General features: G+C 58.4%; 2 protein-coding genes across 4 annotated transcripts in view; both read right to left on the bottom strand.

Moving 5' to 3' along the window:
• Positions 1 to 3089: 3089 nt before the first annotated feature.
• On the bottom strand, positions 3090 to 16074 carry CAPN11 (calpain 11). Of its 2 annotated transcripts, none has more exons than XM_080407857.1 (22): positions 15932 to 16074; positions 12976 to 13258; positions 12316 to 12385; positions 10749 to 10867; positions 10473 to 10606; positions 10131 to 10299; positions 9458 to 9541; positions 9293 to 9378; positions 9030 to 9104; positions 8459 to 8619; positions 8210 to 8379; positions 7983 to 7994; positions 7503 to 7714; positions 7341 to 7380; positions 7029 to 7094; positions 6623 to 6680; positions 6461 to 6525; positions 5553 to 5621; positions 5344 to 5422; positions 4779 to 4895; positions 4645 to 4703; positions 3090 to 4393 (listed from the first exon to the last, which is right to left on the bottom strand). In XM_080407857.1, the coding sequence occupies exons 2-22, from the start codon at positions 13219 to 13221 to the stop codon at positions 4367 to 4369; spliced, it is 2118 nt and encodes a 705-aa protein (XP_080263983.1). In that variant the 5' UTR covers positions 13222 to 13258; positions 15932 to 16074; the 3' UTR covers positions 3090 to 4366. The 2 variants fall into 2 exon arrangements, with proteins under 2 accessions (XP_080263983.1, XP_080263984.1); XM_080407858.1 differs by lacking the exon at positions 15932 to 16074 and adding an exon at positions 14902 to 15871.
• Positions 16075 to 18552: 2478 nt separating this feature from the next.
• Positions 18553 to 27925, bottom strand: part of TMEM63B (transmembrane protein 63B) — a 48851-nt gene continuing 39478 nt past the window's right edge. For both annotated transcript variants that reach the window (XM_080407854.1, XM_080407855.1), the window contains 11 exons: positions 27656 to 27793; positions 27228 to 27381; positions 26879 to 26985; positions 24953 to 25039; positions 23506 to 23571; positions 23204 to 23366; positions 22945 to 23050; positions 22659 to 22826; positions 22428 to 22543; positions 22124 to 22204; positions 18553 to 21048 (listed from right to left, as the gene is read on the bottom strand). In XM_080407854.1, coding sequence (XP_080263980.1) covers positions 20884 to 21048; positions 22124 to 22204; positions 22428 to 22543; positions 22659 to 22826; positions 22945 to 23050; positions 23204 to 23366; positions 23506 to 23571; positions 24953 to 25039; positions 26879 to 26985; positions 27228 to 27381; positions 27656 to 27793 — 1351 coding nt within the window. In that variant the 3' untranslated portion in view covers positions 18553 to 20883. The remainder of the gene's footprint in view (positions 21049 to 22123; positions 22205 to 22427; positions 22544 to 22658; positions 22827 to 22944; positions 23051 to 23203; positions 23367 to 23505; positions 23572 to 24952; positions 25040 to 26878; positions 26986 to 27227; positions 27382 to 27655; positions 27794 to 27925) is intronic.

Here is a 27925-nt window from a genome sequence, read left to right as displayed (position 1 = left end):
TCAGGGTTTACATTTTTCTGGGAGGGAGCTTCTCCCCTTTTATCAGGGAGGCATGGGTGCAATGCTTGGCCAGCTCTTGAAACTCCTGGGTTCGCTGTGCTGCAGCCGATCCCAGCTAAATTTCCGCTTCGCTTAGTGCCTCGCTTTCCCCAGCAGTACAGCCCCAGCCAGAATATCCCCTTCCTGTGCAAAGGGCCCATGCAGCATCCAGCCTCTGAGCAGGCTGGGGAGCACTGGGGGGAAAAGCGCAGTGTCCCTGGCCAGTGGTAGTGACTGTGGTGGTGGAGGAGCGTGGAGAACTTATTCCCCAGGGAGCCTTACCTGTTCCTAGGAAAAGCCCTGCCTGAGCCAGGGGAACTGCCCAATGTCTGCCGGGAAAATCCTGTCCTCTGATCCCATGGGGAAAGGGAGGTGCCAGCCAGGTGCAGAAGTGTTGCAGCAGAGTTGTTTCTGCATGTTCCTGGGGGCATTGCACCTGAGCATTAGGTGGCAGAGATATACAAGGGAAGGGTTTGAAAATCCCTTGGGAACAAAGGGACCTCAGTGTGTGGCCTCTGCAGAAACCTGCTCCTTGCCAGTGCAGGTAGCAGCAGGAGGTGCTCTGCTGTGACAACCAGATGTTTGCAACGCCCCAGCACTGGGCGGCAAGTGGGGCAGGGCTTGTTTGCCAAGCTCTTGGGACTCATAAAGAGGCAGATTTTTGTCTCTGCCAAAAATGCAGAGACGCTGCTGGGCCGCTTTCCCCATCTGGAAGGTCAGGGGCTTTAGCCTCCTTTCACCGTTGAGCAAAAACACAGCCCAGGGAGCTGAAGGTACTTAACCCTGCTCCTCCGGTGAGTCAGGCATAGAGCTGCGAAGGGAATGCAACCTTGACAGAAAATAAAATCCCACCAGTATCTACTTCCAAACATGAGATTTAGGACACTGGAGTCCTGTGCCTGTATGTTTCTTGGGCCAAGGTGTGTAGAGCCTTGCTTCACGGGAGGGCAAGACCCTCGTGCCATCTCAGAGGCAGGCACAGGGGACAGAGCAACCATTGGCACTTGCCAGTGCTTAAAGTGGCTGTCACATGGTTAAGGCTTCAGAGGATTTAGCAGGGAGCAGGGTGCTAGGAAGGAGAACATGGCCCTCGGGCACCTCTTCACAAGGTGTGCAAGACTTGCTGCAAATCTAGCTCTGGGCATAGCACTGGGAGCTAACAGAAATGATGGGGAAGGAAGATGAGAGGAGGAGGAAGGGGGAGCTCTCCTTTCTTTCAGGAGACCTCACCCTTCTGGCAGGGACCTGAGAGGGCAGTGGTGATGGTGGGGACACCAGTGTCACCCAAGCACCCAGCCCCATGCAGAAGGAATACGGGCCATTCCTGCTGGGGAGGGATGCGAGCACTATAAATAGTTTGTTTAACACACCACGGCCAGGCCCTGGAAAGCCCCGGCCCATGCACATTCCCTGTTGCTGGCGCTGAGACGGCAGCTGTTGAAAAAGGCCGAATCCAGCAGCTGCTACCCGGAGCTCTCAGCCCCCACCCGGCACCCCCAGCCCTCCCACTCCCTCGCTGGGTGGCTGAGCCCATGGCATCCCTTGGCAGGGATGCCGAGGCTCACCAGGGAGCTGCTAGCTCTGTGCTCGTGTTGGCACTGTTCCCCAGGCCGGCAGTGGCTGCAGGATGCCCCTGCTGCCCTGCTGCTGGTGCTGGAGGGGCGAGGAGGGTGCCGAGGGGGCTTCCCTCCCTGACAGCCCTTGCGGCAGTGGGGATGCTGCTGAGCCTTGCTGGGAGTGGTGAGGCCATGCCCCATGTGGTGGCAGTTGCTGCCCACGCACGTGCCCTCGGCTGCGGCTCTCCCCAGCTCCGGCTCAGGGTGCTGGGCTGGGCTATGCCCCCCGCCCGCCAGCTCTGCTCACACAAAGGCCCCTTGTGCCCACGGGAGTGACATTCCTGCGGCCATGGGGCCAGGACAGAGCGAAGCACAGCCGAGGGGGAGACAGGGCCAGAGCCCGGCTGCCGGGGCAGCTGGTAGGGCCAGGTGGGGCCAGGCTGCGGTCCTGCCCCCCCTCCTACGCCTGGAGGATGGACGTGAGCAGCTGGTGGGAGAGGAGGGACCCCCAGGACGGGCAGGCAGCTCTGGACTGCAGGAGGCAGAGGCACAGGGTGCAGGAGGAGATGTTGTGATGTTGGGGAGCAGGAGCAGTGGTGCTGCGCACCCATGGGTGCTGCCTGCTGACCTTGTGCACTCCCACCTAAGGCAGACCTGTGGGATAGGTGTGGGAAAGGTGGGAGTGGGCTGACTCTCGCTGCCGGGTGCCCGTCGCAAGGCAAACCCAAAGCCAGGAGCTGTTTTGGCCACATCTGGCCCCCGGCCCCTCTTGCTCCTCACCTGATACCAGCATTTAAGGACTCTGCTGGGCCTCCTCGTCTCCTTTGCAACTAGGGGGATGAGCCCGGCTACCCTTCGTGGTGTTGGGTGGTGTTAGCTGGCAGCTGGGGACCCCCTGCCGATACTGGCCTGCCAGCTGCTGGGGCTGGTGAGGGAAGGGATCTGCCAGCTGGTGCGCGGAGGGAGGGAGGGGACACCTGTCATCCCAAAGCCAGGGTGTCACTGTGCCCTACAATCGGGCCTGTGTGTGCGTGACGGGGCCTCGCAGCTGGGACAGCAATGACAGCTCCGCGTGCTTGCCCCGATGCCCTGTTCACACCTGAGCCCTTGTCTCCTAGAGACTTTGGGATTGCACGGAGGACCAGGGAGCCCTCCACTTGAAAAATCCCTGGGATAACCAAACAGCCCTGCTAACAGCACGCCGCTTGTTCTCACTTTGAAGAGCAGTGCTCCCTTACACCTCTTACGTAGCGCTGCTCCTGCATGTTGGCATTAAGACTCTCCTCCAAAGGAAGAGACGAGTTTTATAAAATCCTAGGGGATACAGACCCCCTCCCCACGGCAAGACCTGCACCTGGTGATGCCCATCCACCCATGTCCCAGGCTGGGCAAGCAGCATGCCCTGGGCTTGGCTCTGCATCTCATCCCCCCCTAACCCAGTCAACGGTGAGCAGAGGGAGGACGTGACCCCCAAGTCGGTGCCCAGGCCACACGTCCAACAGATCTTAGTTTATTCCCAGATTGCGCGGTGAGTAGGTGAGGAAGCGGAGCTGCCAGGCTGGCAGCAGTGGTTATTGCTGCAGGTGCATCCTCCAGCAACGGCAGGGGTCTGGGGGATGCTAACTGCCTGCCTCTGAAGGGCAGAGGATGGCTGCCACCCGCCCCCAAGCTGGAGCCACCCCATTACCTCAGAAGGTGAGTGGAGTGCAGGAGCACAGAGAAGTACAAATATGTTGACACTGGAATCCGTCCGCACTGGGCGCAGGAACCCAAGGGAAGAGAGTGTAACAGTGCGGGAGGGTAAGGGGGAAGAAACCCAACAACTGTGTGCTGGAGAACACTCCCCGAACCACTCCCCCCTCCTCTCTGCGGGAGGGCATCACCTCCTGGGTGCTGGACCCTCCCAGCCCTGCTGTGGGCCATGAGCAGGGGCAGCAGATGCCCCAAGAGCTCCCAGGGATGGAAGAGGAGGCCAAACTGCCACGATGGCAGTGGCGTTGCTGTGCCCACGCAGAAGAGAGGAGCTTCCTGCTGCGCTACAGGGTGGCACGTGCTTATGTGGCAGGGGAGCCCCCAAACATTCAGTGCTTAAGTTACAGGGCTTGACCCAGCGGAGGGATGCAGGGGCATGGAGCTGGAAGGGATTGTGTTGAAGGCCACGCAGAAGGAGCCAGTGGGCTCCACGCTTTGGTCGTGCTTAGTGGCGATGAATGCAGTACAAGGACTTGAAGAGGAGTATGGCCCTTCCTCCTCCCAGAAGGCCACTGTCTCCCCAGGAACCCACTGCATCTGCCTGAGCAAGGCAGTACCTCGGCAGCTGATGCTCCCAGGTGTGGTCACAGAGACAGGCAGCGCGTGCCGGTGGGGATGGATGGGGCAGCACTAGAGCAAACGATACGAGTGTCCCCCTTGGCTCTTTCCCCTGCAGCTCCTGCTTCTCCCTGCTCCGTAGCTGGCGCTCAGCCTGCTCCTTCACTCCAGCCATGCAGACGTACCCCATGCTGCTTGCCCTCCTCCTGTTCTGGACTGGGGAGAGGGGAGGGGGGAGTGGAAAGAAGCCCAGCCCAGAAGAGGAGAAGGGTATCCTCTGCCTGCTTTGACCCCTGGTCCACCAGAGAGTGGCGTGAGGCTTGCTGGGGGGCAGGGCTGGTGGCTCAGCGCAGGATGGAGCAAGGGGGGGAAGAGTATCCTATGTCCAGATCCAAGGGGAGGCACTTGGAGTGGGCCTGGCCCGCCGGGGTGTCCCAGTCGCAGTGGATCTGTCGTGGCTTCTAGCCGCACATCGTCAGCAGCAGCCACTGGGAAGGAGAGGGAGAAGGGATGAGCAGGGGCTACTGCGTTTTTGACATGCCCTTATGTGTCAACTTTGTCAGCCCTCCAAGAAACACGGAGCCTGCAGCAATCCTGTCTTCTCATCTTGATCTTTTACAGGTTCTTTCCCTACCCAAGGGGCTGGAGGGCTTTCTACCACCCACCTCAGGTGCTCCCTTCACGCTAATGCCTTGTTCCCTTGTCTCCCACCCCACCTCCCACTGAGCTGAGCTCTTACCTCGGATAGGTTCATGACAGCGGTGCCAGTGCCTTCGGGGTCCATGCTGCGGAAGAACCCTGCAGGGGCACAAGAGCAAGGTGAGCAATGCATCCTTCTGTCCCTGCCCTCCCTGCCCCAGAGCCACCACTCACTGAACATGGCCTCCAGCTTCACCAGGCAGCAGACAAAGTTGTCGAAGTCTACACCCATGTCAGCATCTGCATAGCGGGCCACCACCACCTGATGCAGCTTGTTGTTCAACTTGAAACCTGCAAGGCAGAGAGCAGTCGGCACCCTAGGGAGGCTGGAGAGGAGGGTGTAACTATGAAAGTCCATGCCCCAACCTGAAGGGGCCACCAGCCCAGCCAGGGAAGGGCACCATGTCCAGCCTCAGCAGGAAGAGGCGATGCTCTCCCTGGAGCCATATGACTAGTTAGCAAACTATTCCACCCCAGGTCTCTGCTTCGCTAGGATGGGACCCTGCTGGCCAGAGGACAGAAGCTGGAACCACCTTGTGTGTGTCTCTAACTCCAAGGCTCCAGCACTCAGCACAGCTGGGATGGAGAAAGCCCAATGTAGACATGGGCCACATCTCACTATCACAACAGGTTGGCTCCAAGCATGTAATATAGGCTGATTACACTCTTCTCCAGATATTTGGGACAAGGCTCCAACAGCAGGAGCCCCCATCCCAGCCGCATCCTTCTCCAGACCTACCGGCTGACTCTAGAGCCATGCGCATTTCATAGGAGCTCATGGTGCCCGACTTATCCAGGTCGTGTTGGCGGAAGATTCCCTGCAAAACATCATAGAGGATGTGAAGGGCAGGCTCTCCTGTGGCCCCTAGTCTGGCCATCCCCTCATGGTGCTGCCTCAGGAGGGGTGCTACCCCTGTGCAGTGTGCCATGTTCCATGCTCCTCCTCACCAGCCAGCTGCGGATCTTGTTCCACAGGATCTGGAACTCCACCAGCCCGAGGCGGGCACTGCCATCTTTCTGGGGAGCAGAGGGTCAAGGAGAAAACAGCCAGCAAAGGGGCTGGTGTAAAGGCAAAGCCATCAGATCCCTGCCACTCGAGGTGAGAAAAGCCTGGCCACACTTGGCCTGCCCAATTTCTCCCCTAACTTCCCCTCTCTGTCCTCCACCAGCAGCAAGATCAGAGCCTGCAACCCAGCAGTTCTGCAAGGCTTAAACTTGCTGCCATGTCACTCCCTGTGAGCAGCTGTGCCGCTGCTGTAGGTACCACATTGCTGTGGTGTCCTCGGAGCAAAACTGAGCTGGCCTGCAGCAAAAAGGGATGCTGCAGGGCCAGAATAGAGAAAGGCTTGGAGATGCTCCTCTACCCCCGCCTGACCTCTCAGGTGCATGTCCTCATGCAAGCAGGAGCACAGGCCATGGCTCCTGTCGCTTTACACCCCTCATTCTTAACTGCTGGTCAGGATGGTTTGGGGAGAAAGAAGCCCAACAGCCCTCATTCCCGTCCAGGAGTGCCTTGAAGGCTGGGTGGCATCCTCTGTGGGGAAGGAAAGCACGGGGAGCTTCCTCCCAGAGGGGAAGGTTGAAGGTGTGAGTAGGGCTGGGCTGGGCTTCTGGTGGTGGAGCCAGGGCCCAAAGCAAGCAGGGGAACTGATGGCCCTTTCCAAAAAGCCTGCCGCTAAAGCCCAGGGGTGTAGGACAAGCGGCCCTGAAGCCACAAGGACGCTTTCCTTCCTTCTCCTGATTAAACAGCCTTGGCACAGCCAGAGAGCCAAGCCCCAGCTCCCACGGAAAAGTCTTGATGCTGGCAGGCTGAGCACCAGGGAAGCTGGTCCCTGCCCACAGCGCCAAGAGGATACATCCATCAGGTTGACCATATTGCGGCAGGAGTCCAGGCTGAACCCATCTGTCTTCAGATCTTTGTCTGCAGACAGAGGAGGAGGTTGAGGATATGCATCAAAACCCAACCTGCTGAGCAGGCCCAGGCTGTGGGGAGCAGGGGGAGGATGGGCAGCACTTACGTCTAGCGATGACTCTGTTCAGAATAGTTCGGAGCTCGAAGACACTGATTTCCATGTCCTGCAGCAGAAGCAGAGTTAGCAGCACCCCTTGCCTGCTCTCCGCCCCACTTGTGGCCCTTTCCCTCCTCCTGCCTAAGCATCTCCGCCTTAGTCACAAAGCATCAGGGTGCCAGTGCATTTCCTGCATGCCCAGAAGAGTTTGGGCCACAGCTGGATGCCCCTTCTCCAAATCTGTCCCCATCACACCACCCCTGGGGGCAGCTGGGCTCAGCTGTGGTGGAGATGGACTTGTCTGCAGGATGGGACTGAGTGAGCATGGGGTGGGCTGGAGTTCTCATGGCCAGGTGTCCCCTCCCATCCCCTCTCCAGGCCAGGGCTCTCCAGGGCTTGGCGCAGCTGTACCCACCTCCCCTGCCAGCTGCTGGAACATGTTCTTGAAGCCATCCTCTATGTCATCCTCAGTTATTTCCTCCTGGGGTGACGCAGGCCAGAAAGAAGAGGTTAGTGGTCAACCTGGGCTCTGCCCTGCCTTCCATGCTCAGCAAACCCAAACTGGAAGGAAAGCTCTTCCTTGTTCTCATTTTTGTTACTTCCCACATCCCATCACCTTGACAGCCCCTCTCCAGACACTGTGACATCCCAAACCCAGGCAGCCTACAGCTCCTCTTCCCAAGCCCCAGAACCTCAGCATCAACCAAACCAAAGTGGTGGCTCCTACCTCATCTGCCAGATCTGCCGAGATCTCCTCATCCAGCTCCCTGGGAGCAGAAAGGAGGAACAAAGTGATTAAATGGGGTCCCCAGCCAGCAGGCTGCCTGTGGTGGGGAGATGTCCCACTGTTCACAGACACAGGGCATCCGCTGGCCAGGCAAGGACTCACGCTGTGTCTGACTGCTTCTCAGTGAAGACCCGCAGGATGAAGTCGGCCTCCTTATGTGGCTCAAAAGTGGAGGGCACAACGATGTACTCGCCCGGGGGCAGCCGGATCTGGTTGCTCACCTCCCGCAGGTTGATGAAGGTCTCAGACCGTGCCCGTGACTGGTTTCGCAGGAAGAAGTCCTTCTTCAAGTGCACAGGCTGGCTGCCCTGGGCCTGGGGGAACAAACATGCTATGGACCACTGCCCCACAACACGGGGGACCCACAGGGAGAGGTGGGACCAAAGCCAGCCCTGTCGGGCAGGACATCCTTGCCCTGTCCATCCCAGCAGGAGCCATCCCCAGCACCCATTAGCACCCTAGCCACTGCCAGCACGGTGGGAGCTCCCACACCACTGGGTGCACAAGCGTGCATGCATGTGCATTAACCCATTCCTTGCACTCTGCCCAAGAGGGGGTAGGCTCCAGTGGCGCAGGACGTACCTCCTCAGGAACCTGCAGGGAGGAGAGAAAAGGGAAAAAAAATCAGAATCCCTGTACCTGCTCCCCTTCCTTACAGCTGCAGGGAGCACGGGATGGGGGACATTGACCCGCAGATTGGCTGAAGCAGGTGGGAAAGGTTTCCTTGAGGACTGGGGTGCCAGGCTGAGGCAGGACTGGCAGGGCTGACCCAGTCCCAAGGAAGCAGCATCAGGGTGGGCAGGGGTTACCTCGTAGACAGCGAAGCCAATGGTGTGCATGTCGCCCCCGACCCGCCGCTCCCGCCGCCGGTGCTTCTGCATCAGAGCCACCAGAAAGCTGCAGGCTACCTCGTCGTCCCCAGGGTCGTCATCCTCTTCCAGCAGCTTGATCTTAAACTGGGGGTTGATCCAGAATGTGGCTGGGAGGAAGAGGATGCATGGATGAGACATCCTGCTCCATCACGCTGCCAAAAGCGGAGATATGGATGGGAGAGGTACCTGGGTGATTCCTGCAGCCCCCAGCAGTGCTCCCCCGGCGCCACGTGCCCTCAAACACCTGTGTGTGCCATCTGCTGAGCTCGTCCTTGGTGAGGGCATCGGGGGTCAGGTTGCAAATCTCCAGCCTGGAGAACTCCCTCATGAAGTCCCGGAAAGACATCCTGCGGGAGGCAGGCAGGGGCTGAGGCTAGGCTGCTGCTGAGGGGGAGGGAGGAGAGCACAAGCAGCTCTGGACCCAGCCAACATTTTGGGAGAATTAAGTGACAGCAAGACCTTCTACCCTGAGTTACAGCTCACTTAAAGCCTGCTGCTGGGCTTGGGGAAGACTGTGTATTTACCCTTCCTAGATGTTTATTTCGCATTTAGTTGGGCTGCATTTCCCTGAAGGGAGGAAAATTATTAACTAGATCAGATGACAGAATGTTAGCGGGCTCTCCAGTGCTGGAATGTCAGCTCATAAAGGCAGGTCATGTGCTTCAGGTGAAGTAGGACGGCAGGATCTCCCTCCAGCTCCTCTGCTCCTTCCCAGGCTAACTGCTGAAAAAAAGCAGCATTTTGCTGTGGCACTCACCAGAACTCTCCATCCTCCATCTTCAGCTGCAGCTCTTCCCTGTCGTCAGGGTCAATGTTGTCCCACTCAGAGGAGCTGGAATAGCAGGAGAGAGACAATTAAATGAGGACTACTCAAGGTGAATTCAGAGCTGCCCTCAACTGCCCCCCTCTCTGATGTGAAGGGCACGGCACGCTGAACTTGCGGTGCTCTTGATTGCTGTGTGTGCGGAGCCCACTGGCCTGCCAGCAGCGGGACTGAAGTCTCCCATCTGTCCAACTCACCCATCGCTCCAGGCTCCGGTCCACTCCACCTGACCCCAGGGGTTCCTGATGCGGATGAGCTGCTCCTGCTGTCCCCGGTAGTTCACCTGCCACAGGAGGTTTTATTTTATTTTATTTATTTTAAAGGAATTTTATTGCTATTCAAGTCTCATCTAGCCAACTCACATCTCTGAAGGCTGTGACAGAATAGGCATGGCCCTTCACCAGCTTCTTGAAGGTCACTGCTTCCATATCAAAGGCACTTGTGATCTGAGGAGAGTGTGCAAAACTCAAGTGAATGCAATTGAATTTGTGCAGTCCTATCCCTACCTCTTCCCTCCACCATGTGGAGAATTCCCCTTGCTTTGCACTGCTCCAGCCACGAGAAGCATAAGGTAGCAACTCCCTGTGCTCAAAGGCTGCAGGCTGAGGAGGATTTAAAGACAGTTTCCCTGCCGGAGGACCCTGGAGATCCATCGGGGAACCACCCAAACTTCAGAAAGCAAGAAAAGGATTTAATGAGAGGGAGATGGAAAACGCTGTTCCAGCTAATTCACAGACACTGATGCAAGACATGGCCAGGGCTATAGGCAGACCCTTGCTCAGCAGTCCACACTTGAGATGGACATTCCTGCTCCATCCAAAGGAGCCCATTCACAGCAGCTGGGCTGCAGCCCCCCACACAGTGCCCCAGGGCTGCCACGCTGGCTCTGGAAAGTGTGCTCTGCTAAGAGGGGAAAGAATTAACCTCCTGCCCAGTGTCCCAGCGAGGGGACTGCTGGCACAGTCTCAGGCTGCGAGGCCTCGCTTTGGCCATTACTAGGGCAGAGCCCCTGGTTCATGCCAGTGCACCACTTACGTCGATGGAGCAGCCCAGCAGGGAACCTCTCTCCAGCGCCTTGCGGATGATGTGGCCCATGTTGCGCGGCGGCCGCTTGAGGTCATACATCTCTGCCACGCCGCCGGTGAAGTCCTCGAAGCCCTCGGTGGTGCTGCCCCCTGACAGCGACTCATAGCAGCCGTTCAGCCTGAGCACCAGTGGGTGAGAGGGGCACGTGAGGTGACAAGGATAGCACACTGCTGCTCCCCAGGCACCCAGCGCCAGCAGGGCCAGGGACAGAAAAGACCCCCTCGCTTCTGCCCTGCACAGTGAGGGGCCCTGTCCCCCACCCGCCCACGTGCCCACCACAGGGGTACCCACTTGGCATAGGCCTTCTCCAGCAGAGCACTCCAGAACTCGGTGCACTCTGCCGAGTGGACAAACAGGAGCTCCCCGTCCTTGGTGGGCAGCTGGTCATCCACTACCACATCCACCCATTCACCAAACTGCCAGATCTGGGGGGTCAGGAGAGAGTGGGGTGAGCTCAGAGCATCACACAACTTGCTCATCCCTACCCCAGAGGGATGCCCTCACCCGGTGCCCTCCTTCCCAACCCCAGCCCAACCAGCTGTGGAGGGCCAGGAGCTCCCAGCCCACCTGGAAGTGGAAGATGCCAGCATAGTCCTCCTGGAAGCTCTGCCCGTGGGGCACCACACGGTGCAGGAGCTCCTCATTGAGCGTGAGGGAGCCGATGGCAGCCAGCAGCCAGCAGTCACCTGGGGGAGGAGAGGAAGCTGGTGTGAGCACCCACCACCTTCCTAGCTGGCCGGGGTAGGTGGTGGATGTGTAGGACCCCACAGCGTGCTTTTTTGCAAACGTTTGGGGCTTCCCCACTCAGAAAGCACATGAAGAAACCAGAGAGGGTCCAACAGATGAATGGAGCTCAGGGAGTCAGGCTCACTCAGCCTGCCCTAGAGAGAAGTGTTAGCTCAAGGCAGCAAGGAACGATCCTCCGTGACTTGGAGCCTGTGTCCAGACCATGACATACAGCCAGCCCTCCTGCAGCCGCTTATCTAGGCCCTCCAGGGACTCATTCATGTGTCTGCCCTCCGTATCTCAGACACGGAGTTCTGCAGCAGAATTACACTTTGGATTTAAAAAAAAAAAATTCATCGAGCGAGAGGTCTAATGCTTCTGCCCCAGCTTCTCAAATTGTGAGCAACACCACTGCACTTTTCCTTCCAAGTGCTCTTAACCACAAGTGCTGCTCCAGGCCAGCACTGCACTTTAAAATCCATTGCCGCAGTTCCCCTTTCCCTTTTGCCTTTGAAGACTGTCGCACCATAGCTTTAAGCCTGGATAACCTGTATGGGACTGTGGTTTGACCAAATGGCATTTCAGACTTTTTAATAACCACCTGAACACCACCGCAGTGCTCAGGGCTGTTATCTGCTCCAGTTACCACTGCAAGTTTGTTCTCATTACTGAATACATTAAATGTGGTCAGCCCTGAAACCAGCGTGCTGTATGTGCTAAGGCACATGATACTTCCAGCCAAATGCCTAATCCGGATCAGGATGACACTCTTGGTGGTACCCAGATCTGGTTCTGATGACCATGAAATCCCAGTTGCCAGCCCTTCCAGCCTACCCAGCCCATTAACACTGCTTCCCTTGTCTTAGTGCCTTTGCCTTGGAGAAATGATAAATTGCCACTTGCACTTCGTAGCTCTCCTCTCGGTTCCTTCCTGCCACACTGTGTTCCTTCACAAATACTTTGCCATGACCAGCACGTCCTCACCTCAGTTTGTTACTGTCATCCAGCTGCCACCCCTCACCATTTACCAAAGCAGAGACCTCTTTGGAGCAGCTCCTGGCACTGTCAGCATGTTTCAGGCATGAATCCACCCAAAACCTCCCCTGATCTTAGCATGGTCAAGCTGTGCACACAGCACCCCATTTTCATGGAGCCTTAACCTAGAGCCACCAGGAGGCACAGGGTGTCCCCAGCCTTCCAGTTTCCACCACACTAAATGGGAAGGGAACCTTTGGTACAGAGATGGCTGTGCAGTCTGGCATGAAAATGTGCTGCATGGGCCTGGGGAAAGGTGCTGTGAAACGGGTCCACCCTCAGCCTTACAGAAACACCTCTTCTCCAGCCACGCCAACCCTCCCCAGGCACTGCTCTCCAGACTAAGGTCTGGGGATACAGCTCCAGCACTCACCCAGAGCCCCCTGGCAGATGTCTGTCCGGGTTGCACCGCCAACGATGAACTGCGGGTCATCCACTAATTCCTGCAGGAGAAGGAGAGAATCAGACGCTGGTGCTGAATCTTGGCAGGGCCTAGGCTTCTGTGGGGCTGGCCCCCGCTGCAGCTCTGACTTCGGAGGAAGGGAATACAGTCCCTGAGAGACGCACCCCACCTGTCCTCTGCCAGGGAGATCTGCTTGACTGCAACCCCAAGGCCATCCCAGTAAGGCAAGACAAGATCTGCAGTAGCCATGTGCGTACACAGCTAGACAGACTAACGGCATTCCCCTTGCACTCGAGGCACCGGGGAACATACACCCCCAAAAGCCCCAGTAACTGAGGGTGACACATCCATGCCATGACACCTAGAAGCAATGACACAGCCTGCCCACTTTAAAGCCCACAGTCTGCTGCCCAGAGGAAGCAGGACCTGCTAGACACAACGCTCTTCCGAACAGACGCTTACGGGGCATTGCTAGGCCCTTGGGATAGGATGCTGTGAAGCACTGGAGAAACTTTGAGCACTGAGAGAAGCAGGCCAGGGCCAGGCTGCAGCTTGGCAAACCATGTCAGTGCAGACCTTGCAGGGCAGGGACGCCAGCCCAGCCTGAAAAGAAGCCAGCCCAGCACTTACCGATGGACGCTTCCACACCACCCCCCGCGTCTTGCTGGAATGTGGCCCCAGCTCCTTGAATCCGAGGGCAGAGGGGCCAGCTGGGAACTGGGGGTCCCTAAAGAGGGTGCCGCTCTCAATGCACTCCTGTTTGAGGGCCTCATAGTCCTGGTTGAGGTATTTGATAGCGTTGTCGTGTTGGCCAACGCCTTCGGCTCTCAGGCGGTCCCTTTGCAGACGGGCAGCCATCCCACCAAAGGGCATCATGGCTGGGCACCGGCGGCACTGCCTTCAGCTCTGCTCCCTGCAACGAAACAGGCACAGCCAGGCTGAGGCAGGGCCCAGCACCCCTGCACCGCCCTGGGGACATCAGCCATTTCACACAGTGCCAGGCTCGGGGGCTGGATCCCCAGCTGCCCACCACCTCCACGGCGGGGACCTTTTCCGCTGGCACTGCCCAGGAGCAACGAGCAGAGCCTGCACACGGAGCATCCCCAGGGTGTGCCGGCATGCCAGGAGAGCCCCCTCAGATGCCACCCCCAGCAGCAGCCCCATTCTGGGCCACAGCCTCCAGCCCGGCCACCGCAGCCCTGCTGTCCGTAGGGGACACTGACCGAGCAGAGCGGCTCTGAGGGCCGGCTGGCAGGAGGCAGCCCGTGGCTCTCCCGTTCCATCCCGCTGAGCAGAAAGGCCAAGCTCAGAGGAATTTCAGGCACTTTCACCACTTTCCGCCCCCATCAACAACAGCCTCTCCTCCCGGCACAGCCTTCCGGGACCTTCCCTCCTCTCGTCCGTTGCAGCTGTGATGGTGTCAGCGGCCCGCAGCTTCTCCCAGACCCGGGCTCCGCTCCCTCTCCCGGCTGCCCCAGCACTGAGTCAGTAGGGCCGGGAAGGGAGGAGCCCTGCGGGGGCAGGAGGGCCCTCTCGGCCCGGGGAGGACGGGGGAAGGAAGAGGCGGGACGGCCCAGGGTGACTCAAGTGGAGCAGCCTGCGGGGAGGCGCCGGGGAAGGGATGGGGGATGCCGCGGGGCACCCGGGGATGGGGCAGGGCAGAGCCCCCCGCTGTGCCGGTCCCTTGCCCCGGCGAAGGCCTCGCCACAGGCGTCCCCTGGCAGCTCACGGCTGGGTGCTTCGAACCGGCAGGAACAGCACAGGGCGCTGCCCGGGTGGGAAGGAGCTGTGTGGTCCACGCAGGCAGGGTCACCTGCAGCAGGGCCGTGGGGCAGGTGCCACCACCACGGGCCCACCGGCGTTGCGGCTCACCCTGCCCCGCTCCCCAGCCGTCTCAGCTGCTGCCAAATACTCCAGAGGTTTCTCCGCGTGAGGCAGCGGAGCAGTCCTTGGGTGAGTAACCCAGGAGCTAGCAGCCCACTCAGAGCGTCTGAGGGAGCAGGGTGCAGCCTGGCTCTGGAGGCAGCTCTCCTTGGCTAAGGGAAGGCAAGTGACAGCGAGAAGGGTACAAGCCCCTGGCACAGGGCATAAACTTGGCTGCTAACCCAAGGGGCTGCCCTAACCAGAAGCTTTTCAGGAGGAAAATCTACTCCTCCCCGTCACTCTGCCAGTCTGGGGATGCTCTAAACTCGCTATCCTTCTCCAAGGCAGTGCCAGCCCTTCTCTACAACGGCCCCAAATCTATGGAGCTCAGCCCTTCTCCACTACCTCCTCCCTCACGCTCCCGCTCTGCAGCCAGCACCCTGGCAGCCTCTCCCAGTGTCGAGATACTCGTTGCCTGCAGGGCTGGCGGGATGGCTCCTCTGCTCCAAGCACCTGCCCGGAGCCCAGAGGGGCTGTGGGAGGAGGAATCCTAAATACAGCCACTTGCACAGCCTCCAGCACCCACCTCGCCACCTCCCCGGCACTCACACCCCAGCACCCACACCCCAGCCTGCCGAGGGCCAGGAAACTCCCCCTGCCCACAGCCCCTGCCCCCTCTCCCCCCCTGCCTACCGGTGCTGGACATGGCCGCAGACATGGGGAGCTGCGTTGCAGCCCAGACACGGGCACCGTACAAGTTATTCTTAGCTCTGTGGCTCAAAATACTTGGGAAGGTTGTGCTTAGTGGCAGACGGAGGTCACGCAAGCGCAGAGCAAGCAAAAACATTTCAGACCCCTGGATGGGACAGGAACCACGCAGGGGCCTTAAGCGATGGGGTCAGTTGCTGACACCCCTGCCAGGCTGATGCTGCAGGCTCTTCTCGGAGGAGGAAAGGTGGTTGCAGAGACAAGCCAAGCCCCCAGGGCAGTTTTCCACACCAGGCAATCTTCATCCACAATATGATGCTTTCCAGTATCATGGGCATCTCTGATCCCTTCCAGGTGGGAGCAGAAAGACATGCTGGTCCCTGCCGGGTCCCTGATATCTTTGCACCTTAGCACACACTGAAAAGCCCCTGGACAGCATCATTGCTGAAACCCAGCCAAAAATCTCTGCAGATCCCTGGTTGCCAGCTGCTCTCGGAGACGGAAGGAAGGGGGAGCTCCCTTCCTCCACACGAGCCAGGCCGAGTCCGGACACCGCATTCTGCCGCATACTCAGCTCGGGGCAAGGGGCCACAGCCGCCCCGAGGGTCCCACACTGCGCAAGCAGCTCTCAAGCCCCTCCCAGCCCCCCGGGTGACAAAGATCCTCCTTTCCCACAAGCTCCCCTTTGTCCTCGCGCAACCCCTCAACGAGATGCGGCGTTGGCTGGGGGGTCGGCAGCGCATCCCGGGTGGCTGCGGTACCCATTTCACTCGCCGCCCTGACTAGGAAGCCTCCGGGTCCCTGCGGCTGCGTTACCTAACGCAAAAATCCCCGCGGACCGGCGGGGCCAGGAGGGACCGGGAGGGACCGGGAGCCCGGCGGGAAGCAGCCGCGGGGGCCTCCGCCCTGCCCGCCGCCCGCCAGTGGGGACCGCCCGCGGGGACCCCCGGCGCTGGCTCCATGCTGGGGGTCGGATAAGGGCGAGGATGGAGGAGGGGGGAGGAGGGGGACTTACGGAAGCTGCCGCCGCCGCCACCGCCCTGCCCGCTTCAGCCCAGCCCAGCCCGGCCCGGCGCGGCTCGGCACGGCCCCGCCGCGGAAGGTGGGGTTTCGGCGGGCAGGATGTGCGAGCAGAGCCGGGCGGGCGGTGGGAGGGGGAATTAAAGGCGCAGCGACTGCTCGCAGCTACCGGCAGGAGATTTACCGGGGCCGCCGGGCTGGGCGCCCTCCTCACCTTTGGTCTAAGCAATGGGCTCGGTCCACAGGGAAACCGGGGCTGGAAGGAGTAAAGGAGGTGACCTGCCCCTGGGAAAGGGTTTAGGAGTGACACGGCGCTGCCCCGTGTTGCTGGCACCCCAGCTTGGCTGGGCAGAGCTCTGTGCTGCGCCTCATCCCTTGTTGTTGACCTTACGGTGCCACGGCTGAGCCAAGGCATCCCTTCTCCTTCCCCCGTGCCCGGTGGGGCTGTGCTCACACCGCCTTCTCATGCAAGCCTTGGCGGCCATGGCCAGCGCCCACCCCACCAGCTGCCCCTTGCTGCTGGGTGCCGGCAGGGCCCACCTCCAGCAGGCCCCGCTGCCTGGGGCTGCCCGTACGTGTCCTCCATGACTCATGGCATGGCTATGCGGGGTGGTGGGGTGGTGCCATTGCCAGCGGGCACGGCCACAGCGGGGCTCGGCACAGCACCACGCAACCCGCTGTGGTGCAACATGGCTTTGCCTGGCATGGCATGGCCCAGCATGGACTGGCGTGGCTTAGCCCAGCACGGCCAACGTGGCTCAGTACAGCATGGCTTGGCCTGGCATGACCAGCTCAGCATGGCCCGGCCCAGCCCCAGGAAGAAGCTCTGCATTGCCATCCTTCTGGTGCCCGGGCTGAACATGGTGATCCCAACGAGTGTCACCAGCTGCGGGGCTCCTCCTCCTCCCCTCACGCCTGGTTGCAGCCGGGGAAGCTGTGCCCATACCCCCTCACTGCCGGAGCTGGCATCCAGCTGCTCCCCAAGAGCACCTGCCTTCTAACCCACCTGTCTTGCCTCAGGAGGGCAAATCCTTCCTAAGCAGGGAGCAGGTTGCACATGGGATCAAGAGCTCTGTCTCTTGCCTGAGGGAAGGGCAACTAGAACATTCAAAACCAGCTGTAGCCAGGTCCTGCTACACCTACAAGAGAACATGCCAGCCCTGGCTGCCACCCAGTGGCACTGCCATGTTGCCATCTCCAGCTAGGAGAGCCCACCCTGGTGCAGAGGAAGCTTTGGGGTGCCCTGCTCTGGGTTGCCACAGTGGCTGCTCCATCTTACCTTCAGCCAGAAGGCGGCTGCATCACTGCCCGCAGGCTAGGAGCATAGGGGGGTCCCTGCTGGGGCCACCAGCCAGCTCCGAGGCAAGCTGCAGGCAGCAGCATGCTTTCAGAGAAGGAGCAAGCAGACCTGAAGCGCCAGGACTTGTTCCTGCTTTGGGCTTGTGCCTGAACAGCTCTGTAGCTTTTCCTCTGGTCTTGACCACTAGTGACTGCCCTGCCCCCTCAGATCCACCCAGAACAGCGCCTGTCCTTGTTGTGACCCATTCATCGCTTGCCTCGTTACCCCTCGATAGTCTTTAAAGCTGCTCACAGCTCACTCTCCTGGGGTAGGAGGCAGCTCCCCCGTAATCCTGTCACACACGTAATCCTGTCACACACGCTGTCTCACGTCCTGCCTCTTCTGCTTGGGAGCAATTTTTGTCAAATGCGCACAAATACCTGCACAATTTCCTTGTTCCCTTCCCTCAAGCTTCCCTTTGCAGCGATGCCTGCAAGGACTTGGCAGCAGGCACTGTTCTTCGGTTCTCTTTGTCTGTGCCCAGGCATCGCCTCTTCCCAGTACTGTGGCTGTGGGCTGCCAGGGGAGGGAGAGTGCTTTGTGCCCAGCTCATGCTGCGCTGCTGGCACACGGAGCCACCCTGAACACAGCGAGGTGGGAAGGGAGCTGGCAGCCCGGGGTCACTCCGCCCCGCAGCTCCCCTCTCCGCAGTGCCATCCTCTGAGCAACGGCCACCACACGCAAGTTAATGAGGACGCAGCAGCTGCCCGGGAACCCCCCCAGCTCCGGCCTGCGCCAGGGCAGCAGTCCTGCGGGCTGGCTGAGCTACAAGCAGCATCACATGGCAGGAAAGCTCTCCCCGCCTGGCTGTGCTCCAGGGGTCTGGCACCCCTCGCCCCTTCCCAAAGGCTTCAGCTGTCCACCCAAACCAGGCGAGGTGACAGCAGCCACATAAATTGCTATTAGGACCGTACGGTTGGGCTGACGCGTCCTGCCAAGGCTACAGACAAAACTCCCCTCCTCTCCCACACCATTCCCAAAGCATCTTCCCCCACCCAGCCTCAGCGCGTGCAGCCCCCCAGCCACCTGCTTTTAGCAGCAATGCCTCCGATGCCTCCACCAGCCAGAGGGAGAGCCCACTTGGGCTGGGAGAGCCCCCGAGCCACGGCTGGGCTCCCGGCAGCTGCGCAGGGCTTGTGCTCACAGGGGGAGCAGCACAACCCCCCGCTCCTCCTTTTGTACCACGCATGCTCCTGGATCCCTGCTGCAGCTGGGGTCCTCTCCTAGGTCCCAGCCCCCAACCCGCTTGACAAAGAAAAGACTGCAAGAACAATAGCTCATTTTTTTCCTTTTTTCTTTTGTACACAAATATATACAGGGTATTATACACATCTCTACACAGACAGTGCCACTCAGAACACACAGCTCTCCGTGGACAGAGCCCTGATGGCCACAAAGGCAGCCCTGGGCCACGGCCGAACCTACAGAGACTGGAGCATCCCAGTCTGCCTGCTGGACTGGGGGGCAAGGGCAGTAGGTGGGTGCAAGATAGGGAAGCGGGATCAACATCCTCCCTGCCCCAGCCTGGGACTGGACCAGGAGCTCTCGGCTCGTATGCTCATTTCATTTCTAGCCCATTCCTGGAGCAGATGGGTGACGCTGTGCCCCTCCACACCTGCACGTGCTGCAGCCCTAGCCAAGCCCTGGGAGCCAGGATGGCCTGCCCTCCCCACCTACTGAAGACTCACGACTCTTCCCCTGTGTCCCCCCTTTCCTCCAGGCCTGGGATTCCTACAGAGAGGCATACAGGACAGTCAGCTACACCCTCCCCAGAGCAGCCCCCTGCCTGCTCTGTGGGTCCAGCTCCCCTCCTCTCACAGGGAAGCAAGGGGGAGAAAAGCCATGGGATGTGACCGCCCTTCCCTGGAGCAGAGCTGACGCCTCACTTGTTCAGGTCTGTTAAAGTGCTTGGAGCTCCAGGGCCAGCATGGGTGATCAAAAAGGTTAAGTGACTGTCCCCTTCCAGGTGGCCCATCAGACCCTGGAGGGCACACCCCAGTGAGCCCAGCACCCACAGATGACAGGCAAAGGGAGGGACAGTAGTGTCTGCAATGAGCACCAAACAGGATGGTGGCAGGGGATTGAGGGAAATAAATATAGCTCAATAGCAGGGAGATTTATTATTTTCCTTTACATTTTACACAAGGGGAAGGGGGAAGCAATTGAGGGCAACTGATCCTGACTAGAAACCTCCTCACAAAGAGCCTTTAAAGAGGGTCAGGCCTCCCTGCAGGTGCCAGGGGATCCAGTCCACCTCTCCGGTCCATCCTGACCCCTGCCTGCCTCTGGACACAGCTATTGCCAGGGAGGGGGCAAGGGCAGAGGTAGGGGAGGAATAGCCCCCCTCACTCAGGCTGGGTGATGGCAGGGGAGCCTGCACCCAGTCAGGGCAGGTGAAGAAAGCCAGTAGAGCCCCATGAGGATTTTGTGCTCCTACAGATGGTAGTCTTGCTCAGAGAGGGCTCCCAGGGGCTGCTCTCCCAGGGCTCCCTCCCTCTCTGACAACCTCAGCTGGGGGAAGACCCTGCAGCAGCTCAGGGAAGGCAGCCTATGGGGCCCCGTCACAACCAGGCAGCACCGACCCCGCAGGGTGCCAAGGGCCTGCAGTCTAGGACCCTTTCTCCCCTCTTCCTAGCACCCAGGAGACCCCCAGCACAGCCCCCCTGTCCCCAGGTCTGACCCTGCTGTGCAGACAGAGGGCAGCAAAAGGGGCTGTGGTACCACACAGGGGTCAGGTTGATTTGTTTGAAAGGGGAGTATAATGTGCAAAAAAAGCCACTTAAAATGATGCTGCAATCCCCTGCCTGTGCCCCTGGGGAGGAGGGGACAGGACCTGGGGGAGAGGCTGCCCGCGCCTCCTCCTGCCCATGAGAAATGCCCTCAGCACCCCTCACCCTGGGAGGGGCAGCCTAGCTCACACCGGCCCGACACCCCTTCCCTGGGGTGATGCCACCTTTGGCCACAAGGCCAGGCTGTCACCTTCCCTGGGGTGGGAGTGAAGTCTGTCACCAATCCCTGCACCCAGCCCAGCTCCTAGCACATCACGCCAAGTGGATGCTGCAAGGGGTTGAGAAAGGGCACAAGCAGGCACAGGGAGAAGGTGCAACAAAAGCCACTCCCCTACCAAGGCGGGGCATCCCACACACTGACTAAAGCTTTTCGTTTACCACCTTCCTGTAAGTCTAATAAATTATTAGTGTTTCTTGCCAGGACAGGGGACAGAGGGGCCTGCTAAGAAGACCCCAAAGATTCTCCTTGTGCCCCTCCCGACAAAGCACCCAGCCTTCCTCCTCCCTGCAGATCCAGAGCAGCACCAGGGGGGTCACAGTCCCCCTCCTCCCCAGCCCCCAGGGTTTTGGGGTCCAGGGATGCATTAAAGAAGGTAGCTAGTAAAGAGCATGCCCGCCGAGCTGCCAGGCTGGTGCAGGGGTGGAGGGGCAGGGAAATGGAGAGCTTGAGGCAGGGCCCCTGTCCTCACTGAAGGCAGTGGCCCCGGGGGTGGGCAGGCAAGGGCAGCAGCTGGCACCCGTGGGCGCCTCTTCCTAGGTCTCCGGGCACACAGCCTGCCCCGCTCCTGGGCATCCTTCCCCATCTGCCCTCTGAGGTCCCTACTGGTGGATCTCATTCTCTATCAGGCTGTCCTCACACGACTGGAAATCCGTGTCATTCATGCCATCTGTGTTGATGAGCTCCTCATCCTGCGACCCCTGCTCCTCTGACTCAGTTGCTTCACCCTCCGGTGAAGAGTCCTGCAGCACTTGGGCGATGTACTTCTGGCCAGGGCCAGGCACGGTGTTGGTGAGGCGTGGGGAGAAAACAGAAACGCACGTCAGCCTCAGAGGCTCCTCGTGGCAGCAGAGCACAACACACACAGTGCCACACAAGAGGTTGAGCATGGGGATACACTGGGAGGCTGAGGAAGTGTTCAGACCCCATGGGATGTACTGGGAGAGGGGGTAAAAGCAGGGCTGGCTTGGCCCTACAACAGCGGATGTGCCAAACACCAGCATCCTGGAACAGGCGGCATCCCCAGGGAGCCAGGGCTAGGAGAGCATGGGGTTTCTCAGCTCTTTGGAGCCCATTATGACTGGGAGACTCTGCTCCCTTTTTTTTGCCAGCGGACACATCCTTCTGAGGCTGTGTCTGCCTCCTATGGGGAATCTCCTTTTGGCAAGATGCCACTGCCCTTAGGTACATGGAGACTGGGAAAGAGCCTGGATTACACATCCACACCCCAGCCCTGCTCTCCCGAGGAAGCCAGTGGGGGGCTCTGCTTTACACCATCTCTGCATGTATCCCCTGAACAGCTCTGCAGGCCTCCAACTAGAAAAATCTTACAGTGGAAGGAAGCAGCTGGAATGAGCCAGTGAGCCAAGAAGAAGTAAAGAAAACAAGACTCTGGGATCTCAGAGTTGGGCAGGGGAGGGGAGAGTCCCCAGAGCATTTTCATGGCCTTAAAGGCAATGCCCACGGAGACCCCTTTGCACTGGAACTAGGACCAGCCCCCCGGTGGGTGACAGCCTTTGCTGATGGGCAAGCACGCAAAGATGCAGAACAAGAACGGAGACTGACCCAGCTGGATTCACCGTCCCAGCTGAGAGAGGCAGAAAGTAACACGGTGTCTGGGAATCAGCAGGAAAGAGTTGTGTGGGGTGGGGTAAGCTGGGGAGGTGCTACACTTCATCACCCAGCTCAGGCGAGGGGCACAGCACTCAACACTTGCCTCCCACCCTCACTGGGAGGCTTTGGGTGCTGCCTCAGAGAGGTTAGGAGCAAGGTACTTAGGAAGTTACCTCCCCCTTCCCAAACATGAATAAGGAGCGTGTCAGGGTATGGACAGGGACTTACAGCTGATTTGGGAGCTGGCAGACTGGTGGCAGGTCTCCCATTCTGCCTGTTTTCTATGGCATCCACCTCTGTGTGGTCAATCTGGAAAGGAAAGGAGAAACCAAGAGACTGCTGGGGCAACACGTTTGCTGTTCCACCACAGGAGCAGCATATCAGCAGCGTGGACAGCCTTGGGACTGTTGCCTCTGTGGAGCCAGGGTTGAGAGGCTCCACTGGGAAGCAGGCTGGGACCCCTGCTGTTCTGCAGCTCAGCTGTGCTCTCGAGGAGAAGCATCCTGAACCCCCACCCAGCACTCCACCTCACCTTGTAGTTGTGTGCGCTGAGGTATTTGAAGTGCCCGAAGCAGACGTGACACAGGCAGATCACAATGGTGATCACAAGGACCACGAAGGTGAACATGGAAGTGGGGGCCAGGAACCCTGGGGCAAAGGAAGACCAAAGTGGCAGTGTCAGAGGGATGCTGACCATGCTCTGTGGCTGGGGACTGCCAGGACCACAGCCTGGCCAGGGCTGGCATCCCAGCCCAGCACTCACCTGCGCGCATGGTAGAGAAGAATAGAAGCCAGAAGAGGCAGAGGATGGGGGCTGCCACCACCTGGTTTACAGCCCCTGAATGGATCTTCTTGTCCAGCTTGGCCGGCAGGTAAGCATAATACAGGTTGTATCGGTCCACCAGGTGCTTCAGCAGCATGTACATGAGCCCTGGGAGAAAGGGAGCGATGCCAGCAGAGTGGGGCATCAGCCTCTTTCCCAGTGCCTCTGACTGGCAGATAGTATCTTCCCAGCCTCTGACACAGGGAAGTGGAAGGGTATCGCTTACCAAAAGGGACAATGATGGGGCAGGTGATGCTGTATGTCATGACCACAGTGAAGACGCACATCATCCAGGCGTAAGCAGCCCCAAACTGGAACTCATAGGCCTGGTGCTGCAGGAGGGAACAAAGAGCCATCAGCATAACCCTGGGAGATGAGCGAGGGTGTGCAACACCCAGCTGTACACACAACACTGGGCAAGCGCCACCGCAGCACTCCCATCCCTGGGTGGGGCCACGAGCCACCCCGCCAGCCCCGCTACATACTCTTTTGACGTTCCTCCGCTCGGCCGCTGAGCGGGCCAGGCAGAGGCGTATCATGTACATGAGTAACCCAGGGATGCGCAGCAGGTCCATGGCGTTCCCGATGAAGGCAGAGGCAATGACGTAGTTGACAAAGAAGGCCCCGTTGTCGGGCAGGAACACACACCTGGAGAGGTGCAGCAAAAGTGGGCTGCAGGAGGTGCTTCCCCCTTGCAGGGCAGCAGTTAGGAGGCCCCAGTACCTTTGGACACCAACAGAAACCTCCCCCCACTGCAAAGAAGGGCCTTCTGCCTAACTCCACTTACTCAAATCGCACGGCAGCTTCAGCGAGGAATTTTTTGTCAAACAGCCAGCGGAAAAACACATCCAAGCTGTGGGGGAGGGGGACAAGAAGAGGAATGTCAGAAGCAGCAATATAGACATGCACATGCAAATATAGGGAAGCTGCTTTAGGAGGGCTCAAAGCTCTGACCATAGACTGCTTTGTTCCCTCTTTGGGTCTGTCACCAGCAATTATGTAAATCAGACGCTGGAAAAAACAGTGCAGCACCCAGAAGGGTGCATAAAACTTCCCACTCATGTGTCGTCTTCTCCCTTTGCCCTGATCCTATCAATAAAGTATTTTCCTCTCTACCCTGTTTAGGCATAACACCCATGCAAGGAAGAGGTGACTGACTCTACAGAAGAGTACTAGGTACCCTCCAACACAGATTTAAGGAAATCCCTTAGGAGAAACAAATCCCATTTCCATCAATTCTAATTTTTTTGATATAAAATTGTCATCCGCTGGCACCTTGGGTTCTGGTGGAATACAGAGCTCCAGAGGCAACAGCAGGGGGACCATATCCTCAGAAGGAAGTGCAGTCTGTTTAATGGTATCTGGTCAAAATGCAAATCTGAAAGCATTTACCTGCCCAGATCATAAGGTTATATGCAACAAGGTGTTTTTAACCCAGCCAGGAAACGTTGCTGTAGTCACCCACTGGGAAGGAGGACTATTCTTTTGCCTCCGTCGGAGGGTTTGTCTATTCTCAGGATGAAGTTCACCACTGAGGGGCTGTACCCTGAATCCTGAATTTGGGGTGTGTGTGTAGATCCCCACCTTACAATCTGTAACTCACTCCCTACCACAGTAAGGATCCCCCCCATCTCACTCCCATCCCCGGTTTTTCCTTCCTGACACAGTTTCCCTACTCAGCCACTGTTCAGTGCTGGGAGCCGATGGCTAGCAGCTGGTGCATTGCTATTTGCCACAGGGCATTTCTATAACCCCTGCAGGAAGATTTGGGGCTCACATACAAACAGATGAGCATTGCTGCAGCCTACACATAACTATCCCACACAGACAGGCAGCGCAACCTACTCAGTTATGGCTCTAATGGGGAATTCACTAGTTTTGTGCAAAATCTGGAGTGCACAGAGGTGAGGAGTGCCTCCTTCACCAGAAGACCTCGAGTAGACTTTTCACATGCATCATCAACTGTGCCAATTCTTGCTGAGTTATTTCTAACACCTTGTTACATACACATGTCAATACACCTGCAGGTTAAATCAAAAAGCTCCTAGAGACCCAGCCAGGTATGGTCTGGCCTAGTCCCCCAACTAGAACTAAATGCCACCTTACCACGGGGATGGTGGCCAGGGCACTTGTGCAGAGAAAAGGACGTGGTGCAGGAGAATAACCAAGGGCGCACCTCAACCCTCCCCACACTCCAGGTCTCTGCACTTGCTTTTGCTTCCCATCACCCCTACCTGCTCAGGCCCAGCGATGGCAGCAGCAAGACCATGAAGATGAGGAAGGTGTAACACTTGTGCATGGTCGTCCTGTTCTCCCCAGACCTGAGGGCAGAGAGGAAGCTGTTAACCTTTCACTATCACCCCATCCACCCCAGGGGCTGCCCCCACATTGCCTCCTTATCAAAAAGGACTTCCCAGTATCTAATCTGAATCCCACCCTGTCCACCTACTGGTACATGAATATACTCCCTTTCCCTCCAGTGTGTCAGAGGTCTGTTTGCAAGTCCCAGTTCCTCCCACCTTGTCCCACAAGCCCCATCCCCCCCTCAAATTTTTAGAGGAATCTCTGCAGTCATCTCTCTTGACCTGTAATCAGAGCTGGTGACATCCTCCCCACCAGTCTTTGCAACATAGAGTGGAAAACAAAGTTTACATTGCACGTCCTGTGGAAAGAGTGCCTTATAAGTAGCACTCTTCTACTGCTTTGCACTTCAAATACTTTCCCTATGGCCAGAAGCTGTAGGAGCTAAGGCGATTTTCCCTTGGAAAAGTTATAACTTACACACAGGTACAGGCACACCACCCCTGCCCATTCACCTGAGCCAGGGCTTTCTTTGCTACTAGCATTTCTCACAGTAACCAGTTCCAACTCCTCCCAGGTTTCTTCCTGTAGTGGGTTTGCACGGCAAGGCTTTGGTAGCAGGGGGGCTATAGGGGTGGCTTTTGTGAGAAGCTGCTAGAGGCTTCCCCCATGCTCAATGGAGGCAATGCCAGCCAGCTCCAAGATGCATCTGCCACTGGCCAAGCTGAACTAATCTGTGGCAGTGGTAGCGCCTCTGGGATAACATATTAAGAGCCGGAAAAAATATCTGTGCCAGTGGAAGAGAGGAGTGAGACTATGTGAGGAAACAACTCTGCAGACACCAAGGTCAGTGCAGGAGGTGCTCCAGGTGCTGGAGCAGAGATACCCCTGCAGCCCGTGGTGAAGCCCATGTTGAGACATGCTGTCCCCCTCAGCCCATGCAGATGAGCCGTGTAGCAGATCCACCCACAGCCCATGCAGGACCCCACGCTGGAGCAGGTGGATGTGCCTGAAGCAGGCTGTGACCTGCTGGAAGCCCACACTGAAGCAGGTTCACTGTCAGGACTTGTGGACCCACGGAGAGAAGAGCCCATGCTGAAACAGGTCTGCTGGCAGGACTTGTGACCCTGCAGGGGACCCGTGCCTGAGCAGTGTGTGAAGAACTGCAGCCCATGGGAAGGACTCATGCTGGAGAAGTTCATGGAGAACTGTCTCCCATGGGAGGGACCCCACACTGGAGTAGGGGAAGAGTGAGGAGGAAGGAGCAGCAGAGACAATGTGTAAGGAACTGACCATAACCCCCGTTCCCCACCCCCCTGTGCCACTCAGGGGAGAGAGGTAGAGAAATCAGGAATTAACTTAAGCCCAGGAAGAAGGGAGAGGTGGAGGGGAAGGGTTGGTTTTGTTCTGATTTGGAACGGTAAGAAGTTTGACTAATTCTTCCAAGCCGAGCCTGTTTTTCCTGTGACGGCAATTGCTGAGCGATCTCTCCCTGTCCTTATCTTGACCCACGAGCCTTTTGTTACATTTTCTCTCCCCTGCCTGGTTGAGGAGGGGAGTGACAGAGCAGCTTTGGTGGGCACCTGGCATCCAGCCAGGGTCAAGCCACCACACTTCTTGTAGACCTATGTCAAGCTCTGCTCAGCCAACCAGGCTGCACAACAGCAGCCAAGGATTGGCAGAACAGCTGTCCACGGCACACCCCAAGTATCCATGAGGTGTAACGTAACACTACACTTGGGAGTGGAAGGCAGCAGTTCAAGCAGAAGGATCCAGCCGGGAGCTTTACGTCAGCGGGAAGTGTCTAGTGGCCAGGCAGCACACTGGTATGACTACGAACAGGCATTGGCTGTCCTTACCTGGTCCAGTGTGCTTCGAAGAAGGCAGAGTAATACACGATGGTGGGCAACAGAGCAGAGAAGCACCACAGCAGCAGGGTAGGGAAGAACTGGGTAATGATGGGGTTCTGCAATGAGGCAGAGAAGAGACCGAATGTTACATGGTGTGGCAGCTCTTGTACCAGACACGGGTACAGCTGTCTTTGCTGATGCTGAGCCCCCCGCACCACGGCTGCCGCTGCACCCCCCTCATGGTCAGGCTGACAGGACCTGGGAAATGCGGGCAATCTCCTTCCCTACCCTCCAGGGCTGTTGTGCCTCAGTGTGGTTCCCATGCTACTCATCCTGCACCCATCTCCAAAGGCCTTACGTTGAGGTACTCCACGGGTTTGGTGACATTGAACTTGTCCATAGTGGTGATGATGATAGCAGGTGTGGTGAGGAAGAAGAGGAGGATGAAGAGGACCACGTTGATCACGAGGCAGCGGATCCACCAGATGAAGCCCCGGATGGAGAGGTGTTCCCTGGGAGGGGGAAAGGAGGGCATCAGGATGGCTGCATGAAGGAAAAGGGCAGGTCCAGGGCCTCACGTGCACACCATGGCCCAGCTTGCACGAATAGCACTTGAGGTGTCAGCCCAATGCCTTCCTCCTCCAGGTCAGACCAGACCTCTAGCTCAGCCCGGCTGGGCTTCAGCAAGAACAACTCATTCAGTCACCAGAGGAGCAGATGGGTAGGAAGAGAAGGTGCACCCGTCTCTCATCGGCAGGGCCCAGCAAGCCCCACAGAGCTGCTCACCAGTAGATGTTTTGTGGGTCAGGGGCATAGCTGACGGTCCAGTTGGAGACGTGGAGGGACTCGCTGCAGGAGGAAGCCCTGGGCTCCCCACGGCATGCACAGCCCTGGCACTTACAAGCGTTGAAATCTTTGAGGATTCTGGAGAAGAAGAGGTAGGTGCTGACACAGAGGCCTGGCAAGGACAAGCTGAGGAGCATGCCTCAGTGCTGGCATTCCTCTGGTTTAAGGTGAGAGCTGGGACAGGTCACCTTTTCGGGGAGGACAGGACCC

Source organism: Falco punctatus (assembly GCF_963210335.1).
Source record: "Falco punctatus genome assembly, chromosome: 12".
In the NCBI taxonomy this organism is placed as follows: domain Eukaryota; kingdom Metazoa; phylum Chordata; class Aves; order Falconiformes; family Falconidae; genus Falco; species Falco punctatus.
The sequence above is the reverse complement of the archived record's forward strand: the minus strand, read 5'-3'. Positions and strand labels throughout refer to the sequence as shown.